The sequence below is a fragment of the Artibeus jamaicensis genome, unplaced genomic scaffold, assembly GCF_021234435.1.
Source record: "Artibeus jamaicensis isolate MK-2021 breed Jamaican fruit bat unplaced genomic scaffold, CSHL_Jam_final contig_391, whole genome shotgun sequence".
In the NCBI taxonomy this organism is placed as follows: Eukaryota; Metazoa; Chordata; class Mammalia; order Chiroptera; family Phyllostomidae; genus Artibeus; species Artibeus jamaicensis.
Window position 1 is genome coordinate 15497272 of NW_026521814.1, and position 23103 is coordinate 15520374.

At 44.4% G+C, this 23103-nt stretch overlaps 1 protein-coding gene and 1 long non-coding RNA gene across 2 annotated transcripts in view; one reads left to right on the forward strand and one right to left on the reverse strand.

Annotated features, from left to right (window-relative positions):
- Nucleotides 1-23103, reverse strand: part of TTN (titin) — a 270276-nt gene that overhangs the window by 32684 nt on the left and 214489 nt on the right. Inside the window, exons 248-259 of the mRNA XM_053665080.1 lie at nt 22768-23070; nt 22361-22666; nt 21241-21528; nt 20866-21156; nt 20488-20775; nt 19736-20323; nt 19540-19644; nt 18873-19070; nt 18471-18767; nt 17794-18381; nt 17401-17703; nt 184-17289 (exon numbers count right to left, since the gene is read on the reverse strand). Coding sequence (XP_053521055.1) covers nt 184-17289; nt 17401-17703; nt 17794-18381; nt 18471-18767; nt 18873-19070; nt 19540-19644; nt 19736-20323; nt 20488-20775; nt 20866-21156; nt 21241-21528; nt 22361-22666; nt 22768-23070 — 20661 coding nt within the window. The remainder of the gene's footprint in view (nt 1-183; nt 17290-17400; nt 17704-17793; nt 18382-18470; nt 18768-18872; nt 19071-19539; nt 19645-19735; nt 20324-20487; nt 20776-20865; nt 21157-21240; nt 21529-22360; nt 22667-22767; nt 23071-23103) is intronic.
- On the forward strand, nt 416-22929 carry LOC128627393 (uncharacterized). Its single transcript, XR_008391583.1, has 5 exons — nt 416-494; nt 17818-17994; nt 19920-19974; nt 20400-20564; nt 20650-22929. It is a non-coding gene; the product is annotated as an uncharacterized LOC128627393 (long non-coding RNA).

A 23103-nucleotide genomic window follows, 5' to 3' on the forward strand; every position in this document is an offset into this window, starting at 1 on the left:
AATTTCCACTTATATTTTTATCAGCAAAAATGTTCTCTATGAGAGATTTCATTTTGTACTATAGTATAAGTTGTTTGAGGTGTGAACCAAAAGCATTGAAGATTAAACAGCAATTAGAACGATTCACACTAATGTAGGAAAATTAATATGGATTTGTAGATTTTCTTTGTTCTTAAAACATACCTGTTATTTTTACTCCTTCATGTGTTTCAGCCGGTGCCCCAACACCAAACTCATTTTCTCCAAAGACTCTGAAGTAGTAAATTGCCCCTTCTTGCAAGTTGTTAATTTTGTAGGAGAGGCGGTTACAGTTGTTGGTCACAGAGACCCAAGCTTTCTTACTGGCCTCGCGTTTTTCTATGTGGTAATTCCTCACTGGCGCTCCACCATCGTTTTCAGGAACATCCCAGGATAACACGGCCGACTCTTTGGTGACATCATGCACAGAAATATTGGCTGGAGGACCAGGAGAATCTAAAACTTTGACAACCAAGGTCAGTGAAGCAGCATTCAAATTATTCTGAATTGTTAATGTGTATTTTCCAGAATCATTTCTGTTGGCATTTTCAATAGTCAGTGATGTACGAGAGTCTGTGGAATCAATGTAAGCTCGAGAGCGGAGGTCAGTGTCTGGCTTACTCCACGTGACGCTGGGTACTGGTCTCCCTCGGAAAGGCACAGTCATGGTAAATGAGGCACCAGCCTTGACAACCAAGGTCTTCCTCATTTCACTGTCAATATCAAATACAGGCTCTTCTTCTCTTTCCTTTGCTATTTGGGGATCCGAACTTTCACTGGGATCACTAGCGCCCACTTTATTGACAGATCTTACTCTGAAAACATATTCAGCTCCTGTTGTTAGTCCACTTACTGTATATTCTGTGCCTCTTAAGCTCTGAATGGCAGTTTTCCAGTCGGTTTCATCAGATGTTTTATATTCTATAGTGTATCCAGTTATTGGGGCCCCACCATCAAATAAAGGCTTAACCCAGCTAATAGTTATATTTGTCTTGCTCGAGTCTACAATTTTCGGTTTGGATGGAGGAGACGGTAAGAACACTGGATCTTCTGCTCGAATTAGGGGAGAGGTTTCACTTGGAAGGCTTAGGCCGGCAGCATTTTCTGCAAAAACCCGATACTCATATTCACATCCTTCCCGGAGTCCTGTGGATTTTACTCTCAGATCATAAACTGGTTTTTTGTTTACACGCACCCATCGTAGGCCGTTTTTCTCTCGTCTTTCAATGATATATCCAGAGATCTCACTGCCTCCATCACTCTCAGGTCTCGCCCAGCAAAGCGTCATGAAGTCTTTGGTCACAGATGTAATTTCTAAAGATGTGGGTGGACTTGGAACTGTAAATGGATCTAGTGCCTTGACTGCCACACTCTCCAGGGGCTCACCAACACCATATTTATTAACACCTGTTACTCTGAAGATGTATTCATTGCCTTTGAGTAACTTGGTTACTTTACAGGATGTTGTCCTTAACTCTCCTTCACATATTGTCCAGGCAAGGCGGCTCGTTTCACGTTTTTCTACAATATAATAGTCGATACTGGCACCTCCATCTTCTTGGGGTGGTCCCCATGAAAGAGAGCATTTCTCAGAGGTGAGGCCATTTATTTCAAGTGGTCCTGCTGGTGGGCCAGGTTTATCAAGTACCTTGCAATTAACTGCCATAGACCGAGTTCCTGCAACATTCCTCGCTGTTAGTACGTACTGCCCACTGTCTCGTCTGACACAGTCTTTCACTGTTAACACAGTACTGTAGTCGGTTGAGACAATTTCTATTCTTGCCCTCTCTTCAATCTCTACACCATCCTTGGCCCAGGACACTACTGGCAGAGGTCGCCCTGCAATGTCTGCATTGATCTTCAGGACTTCTCCAGCTTTGACAACAATAACGTCTCGGAACTTGACATCCATCATAATTCTTGGAGCCTCGACATCGTCTTTAACTGTAATAGGTCCAGTGGATTCAGATGGTTCGCTAACCGAGTCAGCAGCATTCCTTGCGAAAACCCGGAATTCGTAACGCTGATCTTCAGTAAGCTCAGTTACTTCAAAGTATGTTTCTTGTACGTTAGTAAAATTGCACTTCAGCCACCTGCCATCTGGGAGTTCTCTACGCTCAATAATGTATCCTGTGATCTTAGCACCACCATCATATTGTGGTTTAGACCATTTAAGTGACACTGATTTTCTTGTGATATTTGTGACTTCAGGTTGTCCAGGAGGGTCACAGGGATCTCGTGCAGGGACTGGTTCACAAGCCTTACTGCATTTACCGATTCCAGCAATATTCTGGGCATATACACGGTACTCATACATCAGTCCTTCGTCAAGGCCGGAGACTTTCATCTGAGTAGTGGGGATGAGAATTTTATTTGCTTTTGACCAAAGAATGCTGCTTCTTTCTTTATACTCCAGGTGATAGCCAATGACTTGACTTCCTCCATCATTTACTGGTACTTGCCAGCTGACAAGCATGGTCGATTTTGTGGCATGCACAACTTGAGGGGTCCCAGGAGGCCCTGGGGGGCTGAATGGGTACTCTGCCACAACAGCTGAAGATTCACTGTAGGAGCTCTTTCCATAGCGGTTTTCTGCACAAACACGGAACTGATACTCAGTTCCTGTTGTCAGACGCACTATTTTAATGGATGTTCTCGCAACTGCTTGTGAAACTATGTGCCATGCTGTAGATGTGGTTTCTCTCTTTTCAACGATGTAATTGCTAATTTGGCAGCCACCATCATATTCTGGAGCATTCCAAGAAATGGTTATATTGTCACAACTAACCTCATCAATACGTATAGGTCCTGGAGGTCCTGGTTTGTCAAGGACAATCACTGTAATCGGAACTGTTATGGATCCAGCACTGTTTGAAACACATAATTCATAAGTTCCGACATCTTCCCTTGAAGCTTCCTTAATAGATAGGGATGTTACCGTCTTGGAAGAAGAAACATTGACTCTAGTTGTCTCCTTAAGAGTCTGACCATCTTTCTTCCAGGTTATAGTAGCTTGAGGTCTTCCTCTGAAGGGAACATCAATTTTAAGGTGGTCTTTAGCCTTTACATTGAAAGTATTGAAGGGAAGCTCGACCGAAGGCTTTATTTCAATATCCCTTGCAATCACTGGCACTCCAAGTTGTCTTGGATCGCTTCTTCCTTTTTCATTAACTGCAGCTACCCTGAAGACATACTCTTCTCCTGCAGTCAGGCCAGATATAGTTGCTTCCAGAGTCTTAACTTGTATGCAGGTGCTCCATTTTTCACTCCCTTTAGTCTGCATTTCAACCACATAACCAGTGATTTTGCTGCCACCATCACTTTCCGGTTTTTCCCACTTAATTGTAGCTGTGTTGCGGGTCACATCAACAAGAGTTACTCTTCCAGGTGGGAGGGGTGGTTCAGAAACTTTAATGGGTTCGGTCGTTTCAGCTGGCAAGCCAATCCCATATTCATTGGAAGCCAAGACTCGGAAATAGTAAGAACATCCTTCTTGTAGATTTTCAATTTTAAAAGTGTTCTTAGTGCAGTTGTTTGTCACAGTAGCATATGCTTTTCTTGTTGCTTCTCGTTTTTCGACGATGTAGTTGGTAATCTTCGCCCCTCCATCAATAAGAGGTGGTTCCCAAGACAGTGTTACTGAGTCTTTCTTCACTTCTCTAACAGTCAAATTCACAGGGGCACTTGGTGAGTCAAGAACTCTGACATTAACAAAAGCTGTTTTGGACCCACTGTTATTTTCTAGTGTCAGGTTATACCGACCACTGTCAAATCTGGTGACATTATCAATGACCAACATTGTGTATGAGCTGGTCACCTCAATCTGGGCCCTCTCAGTGAGAATGGCATCAGCCTTTTCCCATTTAACTTCAGGTTCCGGTCGACCTTTGATAGTGACGAATAAGCGTAAAGTAGTACTTGCACGCAGAATGACCACCTTTCTGAGATCGGCATCCAGTTCTATTTCTGGTGGCTCGAGCCGATCTTGAGCAACAACTGAACCAGGTATAGTTGCAGGTTCACCTACACCTTCGGAATTGATGGCACAAATACGGAAATTATATTCAGTATTTTCTTTAAGCTCAGTCACTGTGAACTGCCTTCCTTGTAATCCTGTTGGTGGGGTACAGGTTGTCCATTCATCAGCACTGGCTTCTTTGAATTCAATGGCATAACCCTTAACAGCTGCACCACCATCATAAATTGGCTTATTCCATGCCAGGGAGACAGAAGATCTGGAAGTGTCAGTCACTTTTGGATTACTTGGTGGACCCGGTGGATACAAAGCATCACACGCACGATAGAAAACAGATGGCTCACTAGGTTCACCCACACCAGCTGCATTTTCAGCAGCAACTCTGAATTCATAGGAATGGCCTTCGGTAAGACCAGTTACCCTCAATCGAAGATCTGTTAGTGTTTTCTTGTTGCACTTGATCCATCTAATGCCCTCCTTATCTCGTTTTTCAAGAATGTAACCCTCAATTTCAGCACCTCCATCATCCACTGGGCGTGCCCATGTTACTACCATGGAATCCTTGGTGATTGCGGAGGCTTCAGGCGGTGAAGGAGGACCTGGTGGTTTGTAAGGATTGCAGGCTACAACAGGCTCAGATTCCAACGGCTCTCCAACGCCGTATTTATTCACAGCCATGACACGGAAAATGTACTCATTTCCAGGAAGAAGTTTAGTGACTTTGTAGTTAAGGGCCTGTACCTCAGTTGAAACCTGGGTCCAGGAGAGTCTGCTCGTCTCTCTCTTTTCAATGATGTAATGTGAAATACTAGCACCACCATCTTGTAAAGGTGGGTTCCATGCCAGGTAACATTTCTCTGCAGTAACCCCAGAAACTTTGAGAGGCCCTTCAGGAGGCCCTGGCCTGTCAAGTACCTTCACAGTGATTGGGATAGACTTTGTGCCACCAACATTGCTCAGTTTCAGAATGTATTGTCCTCCATCAGTCCGTACACAGTCTTTGACAGTGAGAGTTGTTTTCTGAAGAGTGGACTTGATTTCCATCCTAGCAGCTGTTTCTTCAAGCTCTTTTCCATCTTTTGACCAAACGACATCAGGTATAGGTTTGCCGCGGATATCAGCTTCCAGGACAAAAGTCTCTCCTGCGTGAACAACGATGACATCTTTGTATTTTGGATCCAGTGAGGCATTCGGTGCATCAATTTCATCTCTGGCAGTGATGGCGCCCGTGCTCTCAGATGGTTCACTAAAGTTGCCAGCTGCATTTCTTGCAATTACTCTAAATTCGTATCTTTGGTCTTCTACAAGTCCACTCACTGTGAATTCAGTCTCTAATACATTGGTAAAGCTGGCTTTCATCCAGCGGCCATCAGGGAGATCTTTCTTTTCTACGATATAGCCTGTTATTTTGCTACCACCGTCGTAGGCAGGTTTCTTCCACTGCAGTGTGACACTGTTTCTTGTAATCACAATGGCTTCAGGGCGACCGGGTGGGTCACATGGGTCACGAGCAACAAAGCATTCTGACACTTTGCTGGGCTTGCCGATGCCAACGATATTTTCAGCAGAAACCTTGAACTCATACTCAAGGCCTTCATCAAGCCCAGTTGTTTTGAATTTGGTATCTTGGATGGGAGTCTTATTTAATTTGACCCATAAGATGCTGTTCTTTTCTTTCTGTTCCAGATGGTAGCCAATAACTTTGCTGCCTCCATCATTAACTGGCTCATGCCATTGTACAAGCATTTGATCTTTGGAGATTGAGGTCACAAAAGGAGTTCCAGGTGGTCCGGGTACTTTAAATGGATATTGTACAATAACTGGTTTAGAATCAAGAGGAGTACTTTTACCATATCTGTTTTCTGCAAAAATTCTAAATTGGTACTCTGTGCCTGTTTTCAGTTTGGTTATTTTAATTGTTGTTCTTGCAACTGTTGCTGATACTATCTGCCAAGTAGTGGTGGTTGTATCTCTCTTCTCTACAATGTAGTTGCTTATTTGGCAGCCACCAGTATAAGCTGGAGGTTCCCAAGATATGACCACGAAGTCTGCACTAACTTCGTCAAACCGAACTGGTCCAACTGGAGGTCCAGGCTTTTCCAAAACGATAATGCTGAGATTTTCCGTTGCCGCACCTGCACTATTTGTTGCCGTTACAGTGTATTTCCCAAAGTCATCTTTGCTACTTTCTTTAATGTGCAAAATAGTTGAAGTAGATGTTTCCTCAATATTTACTCTTGTTGTCTGTTTAAGAGGCTCACCATCTTTGACCCATGAAATTGTAGGTCTTGGTCGGCCGATAACTGGAATTTCTATTTTAAGATCTTCTCCAGCTTGGACACTATAGGTGTTAAATGGCAACTTCAGACTAGGCTGTATAGTCAGGTCCTTGGCTATGACAGGAACGCCAAGCACTCTGGGATCACTCTTTCCTTTCTCATTGTAAGCCTTGACACGGAACTGATACTCTTGTCCAGAACTCAGACCAGTAACAACTGCATTGCAGACTTTGGATTCAGCCACAGTGCTCCATTTTTCGGTTCCCTTTGACTGCATTTCAACAACATACCCCAGGATTCTGCTACCACCATCATATTCAGGTTTCTCCCACATGAGCGAGGCACTGGTCTGGGACACATCAGTGAGTGTGACCTTTCCTGGTGGGGAAGGAGGTTCGGCAGCTTTCACAGCATCAACAGTTTCCACTGGAACACCAACTCCAAATTCATTTTCAGCCATCACTCGGAAGTAATAAATGGCTCCTTCTGTAAGATTCTCAACTTTAAAGCTTGTTTTGTTGCATTTATTGCTCACATTAGCATATGCTTTTCTGGTTGACTCACGTTTGTCAATAACATAGTTCTTGATCTTTGCACCTCCATCGATGATGGGTGGTTCCCATACCAGGATGACAGAATCTTTTTTCACTTCTTTGACTGCCAGATTCTGTGGTGGTCCTGGGGTATCAAGAACTTTCACAGTTACAAAAGCAGATTTAGATCCACTGCTGTTTTCCAGCTTGAGAATATATTTTCCAGCATCATTTCTATCACAGTTGTCTATTGAAAGTTGGGTATAGTTTAATCCCTTTTCAATTTGAACTTTATCTGTGAATTCACCTTCTTCTCGAGACCAAGTGATCTCAGGTGTTGGACGGCCTTTGAATGGAATGTGAATTCTGGCAGATCCACCAGCTCTTACAACAATCCCTTTCCTTAATTCAGAATCAAGGTCAAGTTCAGGTGCTTCAAGTTTATCTTCTGGTTTCACAGTACCAGGAACTGGCGTAGCCTCACCTAAACCAACTTTATTGAGGGCACAGACTCGTATTTTATACTCTTGGTGTTCAGTGAGTTTTGCTATTTCAAATCGAGTGGCTTTCAGGCCAGTCGGTGGAGTAACTATTTGCCATTCTTCTTCATCTGCTTTACAAAGTTCTACTACATACCCCAGGATCTCACTGCCACCATCATAGATGGGTTTACCCCAGGCAACTGTAATTGAACTTCTAGTGGTGTCTACGGCGTGTGCATTGGTGGGCGGGCCAGGTTTAAACACAGGATCACAAGCCTTATAATAAACTGTTGCTGGACTTGGTTCTCCAACCCCAGCAGCATTTTCTGCAGAGACCCGGAATTCGTACTCATGATCTTCTGTTAATCCTGTTACTCTTAGGCGCAAATCTGTGATGCGGCGTTTATTACATTTTATCCACCTAATGCCACTTCTGTCTCTTTTCTCTACAATGTAACCAATAATCTCACTTCCACCATCACTATCGGGACGGTTCCAACAGACAGTCATGGAGTCCTTGGCAATGTTGGTGACTTCCAAGCTTTTTGGTGGTCCAGGGAGCACAAATGGATTTTTCATCAGTACTGGTGCAGATTCCAGCGGCTCTCCCACACCGTATTTGTTGACAGCCATTATCCGGAAAATATATTCATTTCCTTCCAAGAGTTTGGTTACTTTCAGAGAATTGGTCACAACTTCAGAAGCTACGACAGTCCAGGCAAGTCGACTCGTTTCTCTCCTTTCAACAACATAGTGGGAAATGTCACTGCCACCGTCTTGTAGTGGTGGGGACCACGCTAAAGTGCACTTTTCAGCAGTGACTCCGGTAACCTGGACTGGCCCTTCTGGAGGTCCTGGTCTGTCTAAAACTTTCACATTTACTGGGAATGACTTAGAACCTGCCACATTGGAAGCTCTTAAAATATACTGTCCACCATCGATTCTAATGGCATCTTTTACAATAAGTAAAGCCTTGAAATCTGTGTTTTTAATTTCACATCTAGCAGATTCTTCAATTTCTTTATCTCCTCGTAACCACTCAATGGTTGGCAGGGGCTTTCCATGGACGTCAGCCTCAAGCCTGAATGTTTCTCCAGCATTGACCACAATTGTGTCTCTGAATTTTGGATCCATTGAAATTCTTGGGAGTTCAACCTCATCCTTGGCTGTTATTGGCCCAGTACTGTCAGAGGGTTTACTTATTGTACCAGCTGCATTCTTTGCAATGACTCTGAATTCATATCTTTGATCTTCAGTAAGACCTGACACAGTAAATTGAGTTTCGATGACATTTGTGAAACTGGCTTTCATCCAACGACCGTCAGGCAAATCACGTTTCTCTACGATGTAACCCGTAATCACACTTCCACCATCATAGACAGGTTTGGTCCATTGTAAAGTGATCTCATTCCTTTTAACAATTATTGCTTCTGGGGTTCCTGGTGGGTCACAGGGATCTCTGGCTACATAGCATTCAGAATTCTTGCTTGCTTTGCCTACACCGACAATATTTTCAGCATAGACCCTGAATTCATATTCAATGCCTTCCTCAAGATTGACTGCTTTGAACTGGGTGTCATGAATAATAGTTTTGTTGACTTTTGTCCACAAAATACTATTTCTTTCCTTTCTTTCAAGGTGGTAACCTATGACTGGGCTTCCACCGTTATTGACGGGCTCGTGCCACTGGACGACCATGGAGTCCTTGGAAATGGCCGTGACAAATGGTGTGCCTGGAGGGCCTGGTTCTTTGTAGGGATACTGAGCGACAATTGCATTAGATTCCAAGGCAAAGCTTTGCCCATATCTGTTCTCAGCAAATATTCTGAATTGATATTCTGTACCAGTTTTCAGTTTGGTCACTTTGAGTGTAGTTCTGGCAACAGTAGCAGAAACAGTATCCCATACGGTGGTGGTTGTATCTCTTTTCTGAACTATGTAGTTGGTGATCTGGCAACCCCCAGTATATAACGGAGGGTCCCAAGATAATGTAATACTTTCAGCACTGACATCATCAAATTTAACAGGTCCTTTTGGAGGGTCAGGTTTATCTAGAGTTATAATTTCAATGGATGCCGTTTTCTGACCAACAACATTAGCAACTGTGATTCCATAATGCCCACCATCATCCTTATGAGTTTCTTTAATACTGAGTACTGTGAGGTCAGGTGAATCGGTAACGTTGATTCTTGTAGTCTGCTTCAGTGAAACACCATCTTTAGTCCAGGTAATGGTTGGTTTAGGACGACCAGAAATTGGCACTTCTATTTTCAGATCTTGCCCAACCTGTACACTGTAACTGTTGAAGGCAGGTCTTACATCAGGCTCAATGACCAGATCTTTGGCAACTATTGGAACAGCAAGCGACCTAGGATCACTTCTCCCCTTTTCATTGACAGCAACAACTCTAAAAAGATATTCTTCCCCCTGAGTTAGGTTGGTAACCACTGCTTCAAGGGACTTGACACGAGCACATTCTGACCATTTGTCACTCTGTTTAGCTTGCATTTCTACAATATACTGAATGATTTTACTGCCACCGTCATGTTCAGGCTTTGTCCAACTCAAGGAGACACTGTTTCTGGTGACATCATCCACAGTTATTTTTCCTGGAGGTTGTGGGACCTCTGCAACCTTAATTGGATCAGCAGTGCGGGCAGGAAGGCCAATACCGTACTCATTCTCAGCTGTGACTCTGAAGTAGTAACTGCAACCTTCTTGGAGTTGATCTATTTTCCAAGAATTCTTATGGCAATTTGTTACAACTGCAGCATATGATTTTCTTGTGGCTTCGCGTTTCTCAACGATGTAATTTTTGATTTTGGATCCACCATCCAACAAAGGAGGTTCCCATGTAATTGATACTGAGTCTTTAGTGATTTCTGTGACCTTCAGGTTAACAGGTGGACTCGGTGTGTCCAGGACTCTCACAGTAACAAAGGCAGACTTGGTTCCACTGCTGTTTTCTAAGGTGAGAGTGTATTTTCCACTATCATATCGGTTGACATTATCAAGAACAAGGGAGGTGAAACTGCTAGTGACGTCAATTATAGCTGCATCTCGGATCTCACCATCCATCTTCCCCCATTTAACTTCTGGTGTAGGACGACCTCTAATTGGAACAAATAACCTCAAGGAGCCGCCAGCCCTTATGTTTATAATTTTCCTCAGTTCCAGGTCAAGATCAATGTCTGGTGCTTCTAGTTTTTCTTCAACTATAACAGGTCCAGGGACATCAGCATGTTCTCCAACTCCAGCTTTATTGATAGCGCAGATGCGGAAGTTGTACTCATGCTTTTCCAAGAGCTTCTCTACCTCCAGGTTTGTTTTATGGATTCCAGTGGGAGGAGTGCACATTGTCCATTCCCCATCGCTCACATCACACTTTTCAACAATGTACCCTTGGATTGCACAGCCGCCGTCATATATTGGTTTGCTCCAAGAAAGGAAGACCGAAGATCTGGTGATATCCGTGACTTTGGGATTATTTGGAGGTCCTGGTTTATAAATTGGATCACAGGCTTTTTGGTAAGCGGAAGGTGGGCTTGGTTCACTGAGTCCAGCAGCATTCTCGGCTGACACTCGGAACTCGTAACTGTGATTTTCTATGAGTCCAGTTACCCTCAAGCGCAGTTCCCCAATCAGACGTTTGTGGCATCTTGTCCATCTAATGCCCTCTTTATCGCGTTTTTCAAGAACGTAGCCCAGAATTTCACTGCCACCGTCAGAGGCCGGCCTTTCCCATACCACGATCATTGAGTCCTTGGTCACTGCGGTGATTTCTGGAGCCTTTGGCGCATCTGGCACTACAAATGGATTCTTAGCAATTACTGGCTCAGATTCGAGAGGTTCGCCAACACCATATTTGTTTACAGCCATTATACGGAAAATATATTCATTGCCTTCAAGAAGCTTCGTAACCTTGCAGCTGAGAGTTTGCACATTGGCATCAACCACAGTCCAAACTAAGCGGCTGGTTTCTCTCCTCTCCACAATATAATTTATGATATCACTCCCACCATCCTGCAGTGGGGGCTTCCAGGCCAGTGAGCATTTTTCTGATGTAACTCCCGTTATAACGACAGGCCCTTCAGGCGGTCCTGGTCTGTCGAGAACTTTGACGTTCACAGTAACCGATCTCTCTCCTGCAACATTTTTGGCCTTCAGTATGTAATTTCCACTGTCGACGCGCACTGCATCCTTTACACTCAGACTGGTGGCGAAGTCAGTGCTCTTTATTTCTAATCGAGCTGTACCTGAAAGCTCCTGATCACCTTTTATCCACTGAATAGTTGGTATTGGCTTGCCATAAACATCTGCGTCGATCTTGAAAAATTCACCAGCATGAACCACAATTGTTTCTTTGTATTTTGGATCCATGCTTATTCGCGGTGGATCTACCTCATCTCTTGCTGTTATGGCTCCCGTGCTTTCCGATGGCTCACTCAACACTCCTGCGGCATTTCGAGCTATAACCCGGAACTCGTATCGGTGATCTTCAACGAGCCCAGTTACTTCAAAGTGAGTGTCAATGACATTCGTAAAACTGGCTTTCATCCAGCGGCCATCAGGCAATTCTTTCTTCTCAACAATATAACCAGTGATCTTGCTTCCACCATCGTAAGTGGGTTTCTTCCACTGAAGGGTTACAGAGTTCCGGGTGACGATGATCGCCTCTGGCCGCCCTGGCGGATCACATGGGTCACGGGCTACATAGCACTCGGACACTTTACTGGGCTTGCCAATGCCCACGATGTTCTCAGCAGAGACTCTGAATTCATACTCAATGCCTTCCTCGAGGCCAGTTGTTTTAAACTTGGTTTGAGGAATAGGTGTTTTGTTCAACTTCACCCAGAGGATGCTATTTCTTTCCTTGCGTTCCAGATGATAGCCGATGACTTTGCTACCCCCGTCACTGACTGGCTCATTCCAGTGCACTTCCATGCTGTCCTTGGAGGCCAGCGTTACGAAGGGTGTGCCAGGAGGGCCAGGGACTTTGAATGGATACTGGGCTACAATAGGCTCTGAGTTCAGGTAGGTGCTCTTTCCATATCTGTTTTCAGCTGCAATCCTGAACTGATATTCACATCCGGTCTTTAATCTGCAAGCTTTTATTGTTGTCCTCGCAACCGTGGCTGACACAATTTGCCAGGTGGTTGTGGAAGTGTCCCGTTTTTCTACAATGTAATTGTTGATAGAACTTCCGCCATCATACTTAGGTGGGCCCCAGGACAGAGTAATACTGTCAGCTGTCACTTCATCCATTTTAACTGGTCCAGTTGGAGGCCCTGGTTTGTCGAGAACAATAATGTTAAGAATTTCGGTAGCTTCACCAGCTGAGTTGGTCAGTTTAACGGTGTAATGTCCCACATCTTCTCTGCAGGCTTCCTTTATTGTCAGTAATGAATTACTTGCCGTGCTCTCTGCATTTACTCTAGTTGTCTGCTTCAGTGGTACCTCATCTTTATGCCAGGTTACAGCTGGTATAGGGCGTCCAATGAATGGAACATCAACTTTCAGGTCTTCTCCTGCCAGTACAGTGAAAGTAGTAAACAGGAGTTTGAAGGCTGGTGGAATGACAAGATCTTTGGCAATTACCGGCACACTCAGTTGTCTAGGATCACTGATGCCCTTTTCATTCTGAGCTGAAACACGGAAGGAATATTCTTCACCCTGAATTAATCCAGTTATAGTGGCTTCGGTGACTTTGACTGTGGCACATGTGACCCATTTGTCACTGCCTTTGCTCTGCATCTCTACAATATAGCCTAGAATCCGGCTGCCTCCATCGTGCTCTGGTTTCTCCCAAGAAAGTGACACGCTACTTCTTGTGACATCCACCAAAGTGATTTTTCCTGGAGGGAGAGGTCGTTCTGATGCCTTCACAGATTCTGCCGTTTCAGCAGGAAGCCCGATGCCATATTCATTTTCAGCAAGGACCCTGAAATAGTAACTACAGCCTTCTTGGAGCTGGTCTACCTTCCAGGAAGTCTTGTGGCAATTAGTTGCAACAGTCGAATATGCTTTTCTTGTTGATTCCCGCTTTTCAACAATATAGTTCTTTATTTTTGAACCTCCGTCAAGGAGAGGAGGCTCCCATGTCAGCGTGACAGATGTCTTGGTGACCTCCTTTACCTTCAGATCCTGTGGAGGGCCTGGGGTATCCAGTACTCTGACGTTGACGAACGCAGACTTGCTGCCCGAGCTGTTCTCTACAGTTAGTATGTATTTGCCACTGTCAAATCTGTTTACGTTCCCAACAATAAGCAGGGTGTAAGAGCTTGTGGATTCAATGCTAGCTTTATCTAAAGATTCCCCGTGTTCTCGGGCCCACTTCACCTCAGGTGCAGGCCTTCCTTTGATGGGAACAAAAAGTCTCAGGGTACAACAAGCTCTTATAGTAACGACTTTGCGCAGGTCAGCGTCCAGTTCAATCTCCGGAGGCAGCAGCCTGTCTTCAGCCTTTGGAGTTCCAGGAACAAGTGCAGGTTCCCCAATTCCTTGAGAATTCATGGCGTAGATGCGGATTTTATATTCCTGGTTCTCTATGAGGTTGGTGATGGTGTAGGAAGTTGCTTTGAGTCCAGCCGGCGGAGTGACAATCTGCCATTCATCTTCCTCTGGAAGGGCAATCTCAACCATATAGCCAGTGATTTCTGAACCTCCGTCATAGATAGGTTTATTCCAAGCAATTGAAATGGATGATCTGCTTGAATCTAGAACACGTGGGTTTCCTGGTGGGCCAGGTTTAAACACAGCGTCACAAGCCTTATAAAATGGACTGGTAGAGCTCGGTGCACTGATTCCAGCAGCGTTTTCTGCCATAATCCGGAACTCATATTCATGTCCTTCTGTCAGTCCAGACACTTTGTATCTTAAATCAGTAACGGTTTTTTTGTTGCATTTCACCCAGCGTTGCCCAGCTTTATCACGCCGTTCCACAATGTAATTGGTGATTTCACTTCCACCGTCAGAGTCTGGATGTCCCCAGCAGACAACCATGGAATCTTTTGTGATAGTTGTGACTTCAGGGTTTTTAGGCGGATCAGGAGGTCCGTAAGGATCTACGGCAAGCACAGGCTCTGATTCCAGTGGCTCTCCAACTCCGTATTTATTTACTGCCATGACACGGAATATGTATTCATTGCCTTTCAAGAGCTTAGTGACCTTTAGTTTGGTTACTTGGAGTTCGGAGGCTACATTTGTCCATGCCAGTCTGCTGGTTTCACGTTTCTGGACTATATAATGATCAATTTTGGCACCTCCATCATCCAAAGGCGGCAACCAGGACAACACACATTTTTCTGATGTCACTTCAGATACAGCTAAAGGTCCTTCAGGTGGGCCTGGCCTATCAAGAACTTTGACATTGAAAATATGTTTGGCAAAACCCCCGGGATTAGTTGCTGTAAGGGTATAGGCACCACCATCCCTTCTTGATGAATCCTTGTTTACCAGATTAGTAGAGAAATCTGCAATTTTTATTTCTAATTTTCCTGTGCCTTCAAGCTCCTTTCCATCTTTGGTCCATTCCATTGTTGGAGGTGGGCGGCCTAAAACATCAGCCTCCAGCTTGAATGATTCACCTGCTTTTAGTATAACTGTATCCTTAAATTTAAGATCCACTATTATCCTCGGGGCTTCAATGTCATCCCTGCATGTAATAGCATCTGATGGCTCAGACGGGGGACTAATAGCACCCGCGGCATTTTTGGCAATCACACGGAACTCATAGGCAGCATCTTCTGTTAGGCCACTGACTGTAAATTCATTCTCCAAAATGTTGCTGAAGTTGGCCTTCAGCCACCGCCCATTAGGAAGGTCTCTCTTTTCAACTATATAACTAGTAATTTTAAAGCCTCCAGTATATTCAGGCTTAGCCCATTTAAGTGTCACGGTGTGTCTAGTAATATTTAGAGGAACTGGTTTCCCTGGTGGGTCAATGGGATCCAAAGCCAACACAGGTTCAGAGGGCTTGCTTGGCTTGCTTTTGCCTGCCATGTTCTCTGCAATCACTCGGAATTCATAAGCAATACCATCTGTAAGTCCAGTTGATTTGAAAATGTTGCCTGGTACTAATGCTTTGCTCACAGTCTGCCAGAGAATACCATTTCGTTCCTTTCTTTCAACGTGATATCCTAAAATGGGGCTTCCACCATCAGAGAGAGGTTCGTGCCAGCTAATTGTCATTGAGTCCTTGGTAACTGCAGTTACCTGCGGGGTACCAGGAGGCCCAGGCACCTTAAAAGGATAGCTGGCCACTACAGATGCTGATGTGATGCCTGGTCCCACTCCATACCTGTTTTGAGCTTTTACTCGGAATTGATACTCCACGCCAGTAGTAAGGCGGGTGGCTTTATAGGTAGTGCGGATGACGGTGCTTGCTAACTCAGTCCAAGTCGTACTGTCGGTCTGTCGCATTTCTACCACATAGTTGCTTATTGGTACGCCTCCGTCGTTTTCAGGTGGGTCCCAAGAGAAGGTTACAAAATCAGATGAAACTTCATCGAATTTGATTGGCCCAGTAGGTGGTCCTGGGATATCATGGACTTGAATGGTGATGACATCACCAACCTCACCTACAATGTTCCTTGCCGTTAATGGGTAGGGTCCACTATCACTTCTCACACACTCATTGATATTTAAGATGGTCGAAGTCTCTGTGTTTTCAAAATTAACTCTCTGTGTCTGTTTAAGAAGTTGCTCTCCTTTTCTCCAAGTAACCGTGGGTTTCGGCCGACCAAGCACCGGGATTTCAACTTTGATATTGTCACCAGCTCTGGCAATAACTAATTTCTGATAAATGCCACGGAGATCCAATTCTGGAAGCATCGTCTGCTCCTTGACAATGACGGGCCTGCTTTCTCTAGGGGCACTGCGCCCTGCGCTGTTCACTGCCATCACTTGGAAGGTGTATTCTTCCCCTTCGGTTAGATTCTTCACAACGCATTCTAACCCCTTCACGGTTGTGACGTGAGTCCACTGGTCAGAGCCTTTCCTTTGGGCTTCAATCACATAGCCAGTGATCTTACTGCCCCCGTCGTGTTTCGGTTTAGGCCACGCCAGGCTGACCGTACTCTTAGTTATGTCCATGATGTTCAGACTGTCTGGTGGTAGCGGTGCTTCCGAGGCTTTTACGGGTTCTGTCGTTTCTGTTGGCTCGCCAATGCCGTACTCATTTTCTGCCATCACTCTGAAGAAGTACTCACATCCTTCAGACAGGCCGGTAACCTTAAATGTGCATTTATGGCACTTAGTGGTGGCTGTGGAGTAAGATTTTCGCGTTGCTTCTCGTTTCTCCACAATATAATTTGTTATACGTGAGCCGCCGTCCACCAGGGGGAGCTCCCACTGCAGGGTGACGCTGTCCATGGTGATTTCAGTAGGCCTGAGGTTAAGGACGGGGCCTGGTGTATCCAGGACTCTGACGTTAACAAAGCCACTCTTCTTCCCAGCGGGGTTTTCAATGGTCATCACAAATTTCCCCGTGTCATAACGGTTACATTCTGGGATAATCAGAAGGGTAAATGATTCTGTGTTTTCAATGTTGGCTCGGTTTTTAAGGTTGATATCATCTTTGGTCCATGTCACTTCAGGAGCAGGACGACCTTTGATTGGCACAAATATTCTAATACTGAGTCCTGCTCTAACGACAAGTGTTCTTCGAAGCTCGGCATCTAGTTCGAAATCGGGCACCACTTCCCTTTCTACAATTTCAACATCTGGAATCACTGCTGGCTCCCCAACACCCGCATCGTTGATGGCACTGATTCTGAAATTGTATTTTTCTTTTGTGTGAAGATCAGGGACAACAAACTCAGTGATTCGGAGGGCAGTTCCTGTTGTATCTTTTATCCAGGCCTCCTCTCCTACTTTTTGATGCTCTACGACATAGCCAGTGATTTCAAGCCCACCATCGTAATGAGGCTTGCCCCATGCTAAAGAAGCAGACTTCTTTGTAGTATCAGTGACACGTGCGTTAGAAGGTGGTCCTGGAGGATCTGCAAGGAGACCAAGACACAAACATATATATTGAGAGTTTGGCTTTGGGATAAATTGTGTGAAATATTGCCGCCCTCAAGTGAGCTATACTGAAAAGGGTAAATACTAACATGCCACATCTTTCATTAAAACAGGATTTGAAGCTTCGCTAGGTGGACCAATTCCTGCTTTGTTTTCTGCACTGACGCGGAATTCATAGGTGTTTCCTTCTTGAAGTCCTGTCACTTTGCATCTGAGGTCAGAAACTGGCGTCTTTGTTGCTCTCACCCATCGCAAGCCTTTCTTTTCTCTCCTTTCTACATGATATCCTGTGATCTCACTGCCACCATCATCGATTGGCCTTTTCCAGCTGACAGTGGCAGTGTTTTTAGTGACATTTGATACCTCTGGTTTTTCGGGAGGGCCAGGGGGACCTGAAAAAGGAAGCCAATTTGTGAGAAATCCTGTTTTCTAGACTCCGCTATAAGTACTTACCCATCAATTCCCTCACATGCTGTACGTACCAAATCTGTCCACCATTTTGACAGGTTCAGACTGCACGGGCTCTCCTTTGCCATACTGGTTTACAGCGGAGACCCGGAAGAGGTACTCGTTTCCTTGGATAAGTTTGGTTGCCACGTGCCTGCAAGACTGAATATCTTCAGCCACCACTGTCCACAAGAGTCGGCTGGTTTCCCGCTTTTCAAGAACGTAGGACTTAATTGGTGAGCCACCATCTTCCAAGGGAGGTGTCCATGTAAGGGTTGCTTTTTCGGCAGAAACATTACTGATTTCAATGGGGCCCGGGGGACCAGGCACATCGAGAACTGTTACCTTCACGTGTTCCTCCTTTGTGCCAAAAGGATTGGTGGCAGTGATGGTGTATTCACCAGCATCTTTTCTAGTGGCATACTTGACAGCAAGCATGGAAGAGGTCGGGGTGGAAGATATCTGAATGATATCTGATGGTCTGATGTCTTTTCCTGCCCTGGACCAACTCGACTTTGGAAGGGGTTTGCCAAGAATGCTGATGGCACTCAAAACAATGGTATCTCCTGCTTTAACTGTCAGCCCATCTTTTATTGTGGGATCAAGGACAATGACGGGTGCCTCTGCAAAGAGAAAGAAAAACCTTTTAATCAGAAAAGGACGAAGGCATAATTTGATGTTCTCGCGTGCACAGAAAGTAAAACAAACCTACCATATTCGTCCTTGCAAATAATGGTTCCCGTACTTTCTGATGGAGCACTGATGGCACCTGCTGTATTCTTTGCTCTGATTCTGAATTCATATTTTCCACCCTCCACCAGGTCGGTTACAGTAAAGGCACAATCTGGGACATTAACATGGTTGGCTTTCATCCAAGATTTGGAGGGTAGATCTCGCTTCTCCACTATGTATCCAGTCAATTTATGACCACCATTGTATTTGGGTTCAGTCCAGATGAGAGTCACTGAATTCCTTGTTACATTGATAACCTCGGGCTTCCCAGGAGGATCTAAAACGTGGGGGCGGGGGGCGGGGGGGAAACCAGTCAAACAAATGCCAATTTTTTTTTTCATGCAGAAAATGCACCTGGGTTTTTCTTTGTATGATGACTTACCAATTGGATCCAGTGCCACGACTGGCTCCGATGGCAGGCTTGGCTTGCCTACGCCTGCTAAATTGATCGCCATCACTCGGAATTCGTATTCAAGGCCTTCCGTTAGTCCTGTCACTCTGAACTCTTTCATCCTGATAGGAATCTTGTTAGCTCTCTTCCACAAAAGGCTGTTTCTTTCCTTGAACTCGATGTGATACCCTATGAGAGACCCAGTGATGTGTCAATTCAAATAGAAAGAACAAATGCAGCCTGATTTTAAAACATACGTGTTTTTCTCAAATAATTTATATATGGGTCTGTGGAATAAATAATTATTCTACACTTTTATTACCTAGGTATGGTGCCATTTTTTTCCTCTTGGAATATGCATATTTATTATACCTTTTGTTGAAAATTTTTAACTTACAAAAATAGATATTATCACTAAGAAAGCCTTTCTTTACAAACTATTATATTAAGAGATTTTCAATGAAATGAAGCATTAGCTTAATTAATTAGCTTAATTAATGCTTAACGTCCTGAACGCTGAGGTACTGGAAGAAAAATACATCATTGTATGTGCAGATAGTGCTGTGTAAATAAGGAGCACCGTTCAACTTGTGTGCGGGGAGGAAGACTTGAGAGAAACATTAATGTAAAAGCTGTAGGATAAGAGCAAAATAAATACCTGTGATTGGAGAGCCACCAGTTTTCCTGGGGTCTGTCCAAGTCAGAGATACTGAATCGTGTCTGACGTCCACAATATTGGGAGGTGGGGGAGCATCGGGCACATCTGGGAAAGTATATGATAATGCGAGGTTTATAGCAAGAAACTTTCTCAAAACCATGTTTTGCTTTCTATTTTCTGACGTTGAGACACTTACCAAATGGATGTTTAGCAATGACTGGCTCCGATTTCAGGCCCTCTCCTACCCCGTATTTGTTTTCGGCACTGACCCTGAAGGTGTACTCCAGACCCTCATGAAGTCTGGTTACTCTAAAGGTGGTTTTCTGGACAGCCGAAGCACAGGTCACCCACTTGTTGTTTACAGAGTCTCTCTTTTCCAGGATATAGTTGGTGATTTCAGAACCTCCGTCGTCCTTTGGAGGACCCCACTTTAAGGTAATGGCTTCTGCTGTGACTTCATCAAATTTGATCGGCCCAGTGGGGATGCCAGGCTTGCCAACAACTTTTATAGAGAGAGTTCCTTCTTTTGTGCCGGCGACATTTTTCAGTGTGATTGTGTACTTGCCGGCGTCGGATTTTTGGCAGTCGTACACTACGAGAGTTGTGTTAACTGCGGATGACTCAACACTGACTCTTGTGCCAGTGGCTAGCGGGTCTTCCCCTTTCTTCCAGGACACGGATGGAGCCGGCTTGCCTTTTATGGGGATCTTAAGACGGAAGTTGCTATTTTCTTTAGCCAAGTAGCACAAATCAGGTAGATCCTTTAAGTCAAGGTCAGGAGCCACTGTAAAACAGCAGAGATAAATGATTAGTTTTAAGAACAGGCAATTTACTTTGTCATACTGTTGCTGTTTTTAAAGGATTTATCTGGAAGTCAGTGAGCAAGGCTCAAGAGTGCACTTTTGCTGACAATAAAGGGGAAATGAAGATGCACGGCCAAAGGCTCACCAACATCATCCTTTGCCACGGCAGTGATTTCGCTGGGGGTCCCTTCTCCATTTTCATTCTCAGCACTCACTCTGAAGGTATACTCCTTCCCTTCAATCAAATCTTTTGCAGAGTACTGTAAGCTTAATGATTGCATAACTCGTTGCCACTTGTTTTCCTCAGTCAAGAAATCGACTACATATCCGGTAATTCGACTTCCACCGTCGCTGCGAGGCTTTTTCCAGCCAATGGTACAAGATGACTTAGTTACAGACAACACTTTCAGGTCCACAACTGGTCCAGGTGTTTCTAAAGCAGAGGAGAAGTGGTAAGTCGAAGCCACGGAGAACCAAGGTAAGATGTCACTCAAAATGAGAGGGCAGTGTCGCATTTGCTCACCGGAAGCTTTGACGGCATCGCGTGTTTCACCAGGATCACCAATGCCGTACTCGTTTTCAGCAAACACCCTGAAGAAGTAGGATTTCCCCTCCTCCAAGTTGGACACTCTGAAGCTTGTTTTTGGGCACTCAGTTGACACGGTAGACCAGGACTTCCTCTCGGCGTCACGTTTTTCTACCACGTAGTTTATGATGGGGCTTCCACCATCAATAATGGGAGGATCCCAAGTAATATAAGCAGAATCTTTGGATATTTCTTTAACGGTCACATTGACAGGTGGCCCGGGAGTATCTGATAAATGGTAAATGAATGAATATGTAAAAAATGTATAAAACTAAAATTTTAACATATGTGATTTTTTTCAAACAGACTTACCCAGCACTTTCACTACAATGGTATATTCCTTTTTACCACAGCTGTTCTCCAGAGTTAAGATATATTTTCCTGCATCATATTTGTTCACATTTTCACAGCGCAGGAAAGTGTCAAAGTCAGTCGACTTTATGTCCAGTCCAGCCCTTTCCCTTAGATTGACGTTTGGTTTAGACCAAGTTATCTTCGGAGGTGGGCGTCCTCTTACTGGCACATAGAGTCGCATTGTGACACCGGCGCGCAGTATGAGTGTTTTCCTCAATTCGGCGTCAAGTTCTCCCTCCGGGGGAACTGTTTCAGAGTGAAGAAAGTTAAAACGATAATTTAATGGTCAAATGTATTTCCAAGGATTGGACTTAATCACTCCTAAAATATACTTCTTTCTAGGACTGGTTTCTTGTTCTCTAAAAAATCCTTAATATAATCCTCAAAACTTTCGTCAACTATTTTAATAGTCTGTAGCAATTGTTGATCCTGTCATTTTCCAATATCCTGCTGGCTAAACCAAGTTCTCCCTGGAGGAGCCGGACCTTCTCTCCTCATGTACCTTGCATGCTCTCAAACTCTTATACATTAAAAGTAGCTGAGTGGTTCTTGGCTCTCGTCCATACTGGTTTTTCTTTTCTATACTCAGTGAAGGCCCTCTGTTCTATACTCTGACTCTCTTTCTTTCTTCCATTGTAAGAATACAAGCACATAGGGGATGAGGTATAACTGATTCAAAATAAAGGCAGAAATGGTTATGGACAACAAGTGAATACAAAGAAATTAAGATGGACAGCCTACTAATCCATATATTTGGAAAGGGTAGATTAGAAGAGAAAATTAAAAAACTGTAAGAACAATAAATAGCTCACTACTTAAAAAATCTGTTATTCTCAGGATAAAATTCCTATATCCCACATTCTTTTGAAGACACGAAGTCCTCATGTAAGTGTGAAAAGCTTTTCAAAACCACTAATCACCTTGCATTCCACTTGGCCTATTATACAACAGCATCAATGACCAACCCAGCTCTCTCAAAGTGTTCTCCTAGAGTGACCACCTCCAAAGCCTGTAAATAAACACATGTTCGGAAGGGAGTTCTACTCGCCTTCGATGTATTTCTCCTGGTAACACTTACTTAGGATGTCCTTGGGACAGTGGTTGTCTGGCACGTCACTGGGGTCACTGTATCCGACCTTGTTAACAGCATACACGCGGAACTGATACTCTGTGTTTTCCATCAGGCCGGTCACCTCAAAGCGAGTTTTCTGTAGCTTGTCTGGTAAATTGCACCTCACCCAGTTGTCAGAGTCGGCCCGTTTTACTTCGACAAGGTAACCAATGATAGGGCTACCACCGTCGTAGGCTGGCTTGCCCCAAGACAGACTCACAGAGCTACGGGTCGTATCATATACTTTAGGGAAAGCTGGTGGGCCAGGAGGATCTGAGGATAAATAGTGATAACAATTTTTCATTACAACCTCACATCTGGTTGTTCAAAGTTGACTTGAACACAGCCTAAGAGACTTTTTCATGAGAACTTACACTGAGGGTCCCGAGCATAGACAGCTTTGGATGCCTCGCTGGGTTTGCCTGGGCCAGCCTTATTTATAGCTGTAACTCGGAACTCGTATTCAGTGCCTTCTTGGAGGCCTGTTGCTTTTATAGTTCTTTCTATAACAGGTTTTCTGTTGACTTTCGTCCAGTTAATTGCCTGGGTTTCCCGCTTTTCAACCAAATAGCCAGTGATGGGTGAGCCACCGTCATCCGCCGGCGGTTTCCAGCTCACCGTCATGTGGTCTCTGGTTACGTTGCTAATGATGGGTGCGTCACAGCGTCCAGGTGGGTCTGCAGAGATTGGTTGAAAAGTCAGTATTTCCC